The 9671-nt window shown below is 35.3% G+C and overlaps 1 protein-coding gene across 1 annotated transcript; it reads left to right on the forward strand.

Moving 5' to 3' along the window:
* Nucleotides 1–4103: 4103 nt before the first annotated feature.
* LOC125200161 (collagen alpha-2(I) chain-like) lies at nt 4104–6424 on the forward strand. The gene is given in 6 exon segments (XM_048097897.1): nt 4104–4558; nt 4561–4636; nt 4639–4977; nt 4980–5591; nt 5594–5767; nt 5770–6424. Coding segments are annotated over 6 exon segments (2127 nt in total). The 5' UTR covers nt 4104–4105; the 3' UTR covers nt 6243–6424.
* The last annotated feature ends 3247 nt before the right edge of the window (nt 6425–9671 follow it).

Below are 9671 nucleotides of genomic sequence, written 5' to 3' on the forward strand. Positions count from 1 at the left end.
TTAATTATGTAATTTTTATATTTTAAATATTTTTATATTGTAGAAATTTTTTTAGAATTAAGTATTTAAATTAAATAAGGGGATGGTGGGCCCGGGGCTTTTTAGGAAGAATATGAATATGGGTGTTTCCCTTCCCCAAAAGGGGAAAAGTGAAAAATGAAGAAAAGGGGTTCGCCCACATACACACTCTTTTTAAGCGAATAAAACCGGATGTGGTTTTCCCTTTTTGAAGTCAGAAATTCCCATTTATTCATAGACTATACAATCACAACACACTTGTGAAAATTTTTTAATCTAAAATTTTTAAAAAATTTCACAATAATCTTTTCATGCATTTTCGAATATAGACAACCGATCGCCCCTAAGCCAAATGGGAGAAACAACATTAACAAAATAATAATAAGTCTACAACAATCAAAAAACCAATCTTTTAAATTTTTTTGGGCTATGATTTTGTAGATGCAAATTTTGATTCCGAAAATGTATGCAAGTTTTTTTTCAAGCCCCTGATTATAACTAGTTTTTCAAATAACAAGGTTACAAAGGGGATAAGAAAAATGCCTCCCGTATTTTTTGGGAAATTTTACATGAACAAAATTCTTGATACCCAAAAAGGAAAATTTGCACAATATTTATCATAGATATATTTTCAAAATCTTGTTCTTCAATCCAACACAAAAAATTTCAACAAAAAGATTTAATCACATGAATGAAGAAAAAAAAACCAAACAAGAAGGTGAAGGAAACCAAGTGAAAACCTCTTAGAACCTTTAAACATCCTTCAAAACATAAAAAACAACTTAAATTGGATCCCCTAAACTAGCAACCCAAGCTAGATAAGCATACATTTTCATAAATTGTTAAAATAAGAATACAACAACCAAAAAAATTTGATAAATACTCTTCCAAAAGGGCTAAAATATTATCCCCCTAAAATTTTCTGTATTTTAAAAAAATGTGGGGAAAACCCAACACATCCTAAGTCTTATAAGGGTTTTCAATGTTCAAATATTTAAATGAATCCTCGAAGAGTATTCTTTGGGAGTAAAAAAAAGTAAAAAATAAAAATGCTAAAATCTCTTTTGTCCTTTCCCCGGGTGGCTCGGTGGCTCGAAACCCCCTCCCCCGGGTGGCCACCCACCCCCGGCCCCCCCTCGGGGGCATTTGGGGTATCTTTCCCCCCCCATGGACCTCGGTCTCTTTTTCTGCCACCCCTCGGGTGCTCATCCTCTCCCTGGACTATCCCAAAGCCTATTCTCGTGTTTATTCTGGAATTCGGGCGTGTCTTCCAAACTCCCGACCTCCCCGAGTCTCCTCTTTCCCCTTTTTAATGCTTGGATGAGAAGCCTAACAATCTTGAATTGTTTTCTTTAAAGTTCATGGTCCAAACACCGACATGCTTTGTTAAAAAGAAATTTAAATTTTGGAAAAATTTTAAAAAATTTAAAATATTAGGTCACAAAAAATTTCTAAAATTTTTCAAATGTTTGGTTGTCTCTTTTATTTTTATTTTATTTTAGGGGAAATATCTCATTATTTCGATGTTTAGGTTTGTGATCCCACTTTCCTAGAAAAAAAAAGTGGGGTAACTCAACGTTTAAATTTCTAAATTATGTTTTTAGCCTTTTAGGGGAAAATTTAAAAAAGCTAAAAAGGGGGTTTTTTTTGGTCCTAAATTTCGGCAATGAAAATCGTCACTTTTTTATAGCAACATGTGATTCTAATAAAAATTTGTCCCTCTTTCGATTAAAGTTTTGTCGTTTTTAAAAAAAAACCCTTTCCCAGTTTGGTAACAATGTATTATTGCCGATTAAAAAAAACGTTTTTTTTGGTTTAAAAATTTAAAAAAAAAATTTTTTAAAAAAAGAAAAAAACTCTTTTCTTTTTTATTCCCTTTTTTTCTTCTTTTTCTTAACTAAAACAAATATAAAATGTCGGTTAAAATTTTTATTTAATGAGGCAGGGGTCTGGTTTTAATGTGGGAAAACTTAGAAACAACAAAAAATATGGAAAAAATTTAAATTATTTACAGTTTTCAGAATATTTTACATTTAATTAAATATACATAATTATTTTCTTGAAAATTGATATTTAAATATTATTTCATTTATATCATTTAACTAATTTGTTACTCTAAACCCAACTTTAAGTATTTTCGTTGATATTTTATTGAAAAATTTTTAAATTTTGCTCAAATTAAATTTTTTGCATCATATGAACATTCAATCTTTAGATATAAATTTGCTTAGTTTCTTGCCATTCATGATAAAATTGAAACATGAGTAATATTTTGAAAATATTCAAGCATGTGATATTAGCTATTTTGTCCTTGAAGAATTTTTTTCATTAATAATAGTATTTGAAACTAAGAGAATGTAAATTTAAAAATTAATATCACAAAATTAGGATTTAATAAATAAAATTGATCCGTAAATTAAGGTAAAAACAAAAAAATTAGGGAAATAGAAATACGGAAAAATACTAGAAAATGAGTTTTATAAGGAAGAAAGAGTCTCATTTTATTACTTTCATACGTCCTCCGCCTTAAAGAATATGTACTTTGGATTCGACACGGGTTTTAGTCAAAATTAGTAAAGGAAAAGAGATATAGAGAAAAAAAATAATTAAAGTATTGTTAGCGGAGAATTAGAAAAGAGATTGCGAAATTATAAAGTGCATATTCTTGTGGGACGGACTAAAAAGGAAAGAATTCATATTCTTATAGGACAAATGAAGATTAATTAATGCAAATAATGATTAATTTGTATATTATAAAAATAAATAAAAAATGTAAATAATAACAAAATTTTAATTATATATGAAATATCAAAACTTATTAGAAAATTACATAAGTTGTTGATAGAAATCATATGTCAGCAATCAATACAATACTTTTATGAAAGCCTAAGAGTGTTTAGTCCGAGAAACATTACTTGTAATTATATAAACATTAGGGTCATGCTAATTTTTTTATTAGAGATCTTCGATATCACGGGCCAAATTACACCTCACGTACAAAATGTTCGACCAATATTTCATTTGAGTACAAAATGTTTTAAGTTAACAAATATTATACAAAAAGTTTGATTAGTGTTTTAAATTAGTACATTTCGTCTAAATATCACTAACATCATTATTTTTTCTTATTTTTCATCCTTTCGATTCTAAAATTAGCTACAAATATTAGTTGAAAGTTAAATGTGAATTCATTTCTTGATAAAATGCCTATATGGCAATGCATAAAGTATTACTTAGAGAAATAATATCATATTTTTTAGGGTATAATTTTGGAGAAAAATAAGAAAAATAATAGTGCTAGTGATTTTAGATGGAATGTACTAATTCGTAATACTAATGAAATTTTTTGTATGATATTTATTAGCTTAAATTATTTTGTACTCAATTGAAACATTGGTGAAATACGTTAAAGTACACTGTAATTACACTGCAGTTTGCTGCTCTTTTCATTTCTGTCTTCCTCTGTTTTTTTTTTTTTTTAAATAATAAAGTATCGTAGAAGCAGAAAACATCACATAAATGATATATAAAGCCCAATAAAGGCCCACTCGAGCTGCCAATTTTCTCTATCGACCATATTTACGGTTCTACTGTATCTCTCTCCCTCCCTCTCTTTCCGACGGATCTAAATTCGCAATTTTATCAGGTGAGCTTCTTGTCTCGGATAGATACACTGAATAATAGCGTGGCGATTCAATTATGTGCATTACCTTTCCGCCCTTTTCAATTTTTAGTGACGTGCTCCATCAGTTTCGATTCTAGGGTTTGAAAAATTCTCATTCATGGCTTCAATTGATGATGGAATTTTGTGGTTTTTCACAAACCATTTTGGCTTCCTTAGCATGATTAGCTGTTTGGGTACATTTAGGGTGCTAACTTTTTTTCTTGAATGTAGGAATTGAAGTTTTTATTTAATTTCCCGATTTCAATAAATGTTGCGTTTTACCTATAGTTATTCTCTTGGTCTGCAGATCAAAATTTCTGAAGTGGATAATGCCCTCCATTTTTGTTTGATCGGTTCTATTGTATTTTTAATTTATTTGTCAGGAACATTATTGTAACCCTTATTGTTTAGAGTAGGGAGTCAATGATGGATGAAAATGAAGTTGGAGGTGGAGGTGATGGCTACAGTGGAGATCCGAACGAGCAGTTCCACCGGGACGAGGCAATCTCTGCTGTTGCTGATGGCGATGGTTTTCTGGGCGAGGAGGACGATGACTATGAGGATCTCTACAATGACGTCAATGTTGGTGAGAACTTTCAGCAGTCTCTTCGTAGGAATGAGGATCACCCAGCTCACAGGACTGAGGAAGTTCAAGACAAGAAGCTGAATGTGGACCCGCCTCCACCTCCTCCGCCACAGATGCAGCTGCAGCCACAGCTTCAGCTGCAACCTCAACCGCAGATAGAGGGTGAAGGTATGGGTTTGCCGGATGAGGCAGCTCCATCTAGGATTCCTGGTTTAGTGGCCGGGTTTCAAGATGCGGGAGTTAGAGGGGATACCAGTGCAAGTGACGTGGGACTTGGAAGAGGCGCGGAGGGATAGTTCCTGGCGGTGGGGGTGGATTCAGAGTTGAGTTGGGGCAGTCATCGAATAATATACCTGATTTGGAAGAGCGGGAGTAAACAACAATGTCCCTAATAATCAACAAATGGTTCACCATCAACAGCCACATGCGCCTAACATAGGAACTTATGATAATGCTAGGAACTTGGGGAATATGAACGGGACTGGTGGAAATGTGTATGGAACTGATGGTATGGGTGGAGGGCCTGGTATTGGAGGTGATGGGGCAGTTGGCAGTGGGGGTGGAGGGACAGTTCTCTTTGTCGGTGACCTGCATTGGTGGACAACAGATAGTGAACTGGAAGCAGAACTGTGCAAGTATGGACCGGTAAAAGAGGTGAAGTTCTTTGATGAGAGAGCTAGTGGCAAGTCCAAAGGATACTGTCAAGTCGAGTTTTTGATCCTGGAGCTGCCACTTCCTGCAAAGAAGGAATGAATGGCCATGTTTTCAATGGGCGGCCCTGCGTTGTTGCTTATGCCTCACCATATACTGTTAAAAGAATGGGTGAAGCCCAGGTTAATAGAAATCAACTACAAATGGGTGGGACAGCTGTTAACCAACCAAGGAGAGGCCCTGCAGATTTACCCAGTAAACCTGGTGGAGTTGGTAACAATATACATGCTGGTGGGAATCCTCACAATGGTGGTGATAATAATGGCAGGGGTTTTGGGAGAGGAAACTGGGGTAGAGGTAATGCTCAGGGAGGGATTAATAACAGAGGCCCAGTTGGCCCCATGAGGGGTAGGGCTGGTGGAATGGCTGGTCGTGGCTTAGCTGGTAACGGATTTGGTCAGCTTGGTGGAGCTCCTCCAATGATGCACCCTCAGGCTATGATGGGCCAAGGTTTCGATCCTGCTTTTGCAGGTCATATGGGGAGAATGGGTGGTTATGGTGGATTTCCTGGTGCTCCTGCAGCTCCCTTTCCGGGCATCTTGTCTTCATTTGGGCCTGTCGGGAATGTCGGTTTGCCCGGTGTAGCTCCACATGTTAATCCTGCGTTCTTTGGGAGGGGATGCCCTTGGGTGGCATGGGGATGGGTCCCACTCCTGGAGTTGATGGGCCTAATATGGGAATGTGGTCAGATCCTAATATGGGAGGATGGGCAGGCGATGAGCATGGAGGGAGAGCAGGGGAATCTAGTTATGGGGAAGAAGCTACATCTGACCATCAGTATGGGGAGGGAGTCAAGAGAGGGGGCCGTGGACAAATACCGTGAAGGATAAAGATAGAGGGTCAGAAAGGGACTGGTCTGGCTCTTCTGAAAGAAGGTACAGAGATGATCGAGGAGCTGGGTATGAAAGAGATGCGTCTAGAGAGAAGGATGTTCGACAAGATCATGATTGGTCAGAAAGGAGACATCGTGATGACAAAGATGTTGGCAGAGACAGGCAAAAAGAGCGGGAAAAGGATCGTGAGCGTTCCACAGACCATGAGCGTGGTGGCCGTGAACGTGAAAGAGAACGTCATAGAGATGATAGAGACAGATATGGTGATCATCATAGGCACAAAAATCGCGAGGCAGAATATGATGATGACTGGGACAGGGGAAGATCATCAAGATCGCACGGAAAGTCAAGGGTATCTCATGAGGAAGAGCATAGATCACGATCAAGGGATGCTGATTATGGGAAGAGGCGGCGTCTGACCTCCGAGTAACTCTAATGGATTGCAGAGCAACTTGAAGATACTGCTTCTCTTCTTGCTGGATGCTAGTAAGTTCTTCTACTCTATTATTCTTATTGAATTTATTCTATGTGTTACTTTTTTGACTTTGGTATTTGTTTTAATTGCAATCTCTTCTTAGTAGTAAAATTAGCCGTTGACCTTCTTTGTTATGTTGATTTTAGTTGGATCATTACACACCAATAAAGCACCAGATTTTGCTCATGCATGTCTGTCTGTTGATTCCCTTCTTGAAAACCTAAAACTTATTAGGTTTATTTTATAGTATTTTTTTAGTTTAGGTACCTCTCAGCATTGTTAAACTTTGAGAATGTTAGTGCATTTCCTTAACTTCTTTTTATTCACTGGATAAGTCTTCTTGAGCTAAAAGTTTCAGATTAGTTGAAAAACTTAACAAGAATTAAATGTGAGTTAGCAATTATCACCGGCATGATCGAGTAGAAAGGACCACAGAGGAACTTAAGAACCAAACATGAATGTTAATTAATTAACAATCTCGAAATAATAGGAATCAACAAAGGAGATAATTTTCAGTTCCCTACTAGTCCCGCTATTCTCCAAAATGAATCCTAGATGCCTCTGTGGACAGAAAACAGGAGCCAGGGAAAAATGGCCAAAGCCTGACGGCCCTGACCGCAATCTAGTTCTAATCTAATTTTGATAAAACTAACTCAACTAGATAATTATCTTTTTAATGAAATAACAGAAAATAGATGTATCCTCTTGCTCGCCTTTTTCTCTCATAAATTGGTTATCTAGCAAGGCATTTCTCGATTGATAAATTTTCTTTTGGAATGCTTTGTTTGTTTATTGGGTGTAGGTAGTGCTGAGTGGGGGTTAGAGTTTTCTAAGTTGTGTGTGCTTATTTCAGTGAGGACCACCTTTCTGCTAGCTCAAGAAAAGTATTTTTACATGAATTTTATGTGTTCATTTTGCAAGTTACAATTATTATTGGGCTCACGAAAGCGACTTTAGGTCTGAGCTTTTTTTATGTAATACTAAAATTGCAAATCAATCAACCTATCAAAAAAGTTATATATGCTCCAAAAGTAGCTATAGAACGTAACCCTATCTTCACTTGTCATGCCTATCCTCCAAAGTAAACAGTTTATTAATGTATAGATTATATGGACCTCCAAATATTATTCTCACAAATAGTTAAAGTGAGAACTGGATTTAGGACTCTGATCCATGAAATGGACGGAGTCCTATCAACTGTTCCCTGCTCTGCAAAATTTGTTCTCGACTTTTATTTTATACCTTACATAGTTACATAAATGGTGCGTAGATGGCTCTATGATGTAGATGGTGATAACAAATTGGGGATTATTAATTAAAAAATATTTTCGGATTCTTGAAGAACTGCCGTCTCCTTTTTGTGTCAGGCGAAGGCTAATATAGAAGTACATCTCAGATTGTTGGCTAATTTAGAAGTACCTCTCAGATTGTTCTTAATATATACCCATGTTATGGAAAGGTGAAGTAGTATGTTAAAAAATATTTGCAAACACAGGAATATATTTTAGCATTAAATTTGATGAGGAAAATATACAGTTAGATAGCAGTTTCCTGGCTAAACAAAAGTAGAAAATTGTAACGATGTATTATCCGTTGCCTCTTACTCTTGCTTTGCATAGTAGTTTCGTTGGGAGCCGTGATATTCTGTTGGAAGTTGTTCGGCCGAAGTCTGGAGTCCAGCAAAAGCAGATAGGTGTATGCATAAAGAATCTACTTAGGAGAGGATGAGATGGCATGGGGATGCCTCTTCGTGTTCTCTAGGCAGAACCTTCTATTTTGTTGTCAGACATTTTCATTTATGTTTAAATTCGACTGTGTCTTTAACAAATTCATGTTGTGGATGATGGGTTAAAATGCTGAAGTCTAGCCTGAGACGGTGAATATTTGAAAATGAATTGTTGTATGAATATGATGTAATAGATTAAAAGACTTAGGATGTTCCCTCTTTGCCCCATATTTTTGTTTTGAATTTTGTTCATGTAATTGTTTCTGCCCTGTTTTTAGTTGGGTGTAACTTGTTAAATTGATTTGGGCAAATATCATGTAGCAGTAGAGCATAGTAACTATAGACAGCTAACAAATGTAAATGTGTTTGTTTGTAGAAATCGATTTGTACATATGAAGAAGAGGAAAATGATGTGTGTATTCATTGTTTTATGATTTGATGTGTTTAACTTTATGTATCCCCCTCGTATTTACCCTTTACTTTTACTTTTATAATCTTGTATTTATTTGATTAACCCCCAACTCGAATAGGACTGACATGGTGAATTGGAAAATTCAAATTCGTTGTAAAAAAATTTGAACTTTAAAACATGCTTTGATATTTCTTAAAACATGTGATGTTTTAGCACCATGTTACGAGACCAATTTAACTGATTAAATGGTCTCTTTTTTCAGATCAAATGTTTATAGAACATGGATATATGTCTCTTCTACCTTGTTAACAAATTTCAGATTTAACCGAGTTAAAATCGTTTCATCGTGTAATTTCTCTAAAGAGATTGTATATGTTCTGGTAGGTTCAATCAAAATGGTGATAAATCATAAATCTCTAAAAGTTTCATGCTCAAATTCATTCTATATAAACTAGACATCCATAACTTTTATCTTCCACTAGTTTCGCTGATTTTCGACTTTATAGTCAATCATAATTATTTGTCAAAGTTAGAGATTTTTTCTATAAAATTATCACATGTGGAAAGGTGAAGTATTTAAGTGTTACATTTATTTTGGTATAAGTAATAAACAACATTTAGTAACCGGGTTTAGCAGGGTAATAATTCTGTACTAGCCAATAGCAAGTACTATATGTTGAGAACGTAAAAAAAAAATATTACTCCTTCCGTTCCATAGTAATAGAGTCATTTTCCCATTATGGTACCTTCCATAGTAACATAGTCATTTCCTTTTTAGTAAAAGCCGACACAAATTTTCCACACCTACTTTACTCTCTTTTACTTTATTCTCTCTTCATTTCTCTACCTTATTCATTTTCCACTTTATTCTCCATTTACTTAACTCACCTATCACAATTTTTCTTAATCTCCGCTGTCCAAAAGAAATGTCTCCATTACTATAAAACAAATGGAGTATAAATTATACGATAATAATTACTCCCCGTCCTATCAAGATGGCCACATTCTTGAGTGGCACGGAATTTTAGGAAGAGTTGTTAGTGAATAAAGTAGAGAAAAAGGTAGTTGAATATTTTAATGAGAGAGAGAGAGAGAGGTTATTTCCAAAATTGGAAAGTGGACATCTTGATTGACTAAACAAAAAGGAAATGGTACATCTTGATGGACAAACAAAAAGGAAATGTGGTATCTTGAATGGGACGGAGGAGTAATTTATAAATAATGACGCCAAGGCGACATGATAACA

This window comes from Salvia hispanica, unplaced genomic scaffold, assembly GCF_023119035.1.
Source record: "Salvia hispanica cultivar TCC Black 2014 unplaced genomic scaffold, UniMelb_Shisp_WGS_1.0 HiC_scaffold_828, whole genome shotgun sequence".
Taxonomy (NCBI): domain Eukaryota; kingdom Viridiplantae; phylum Streptophyta; class Magnoliopsida; order Lamiales; family Lamiaceae; genus Salvia; species Salvia hispanica.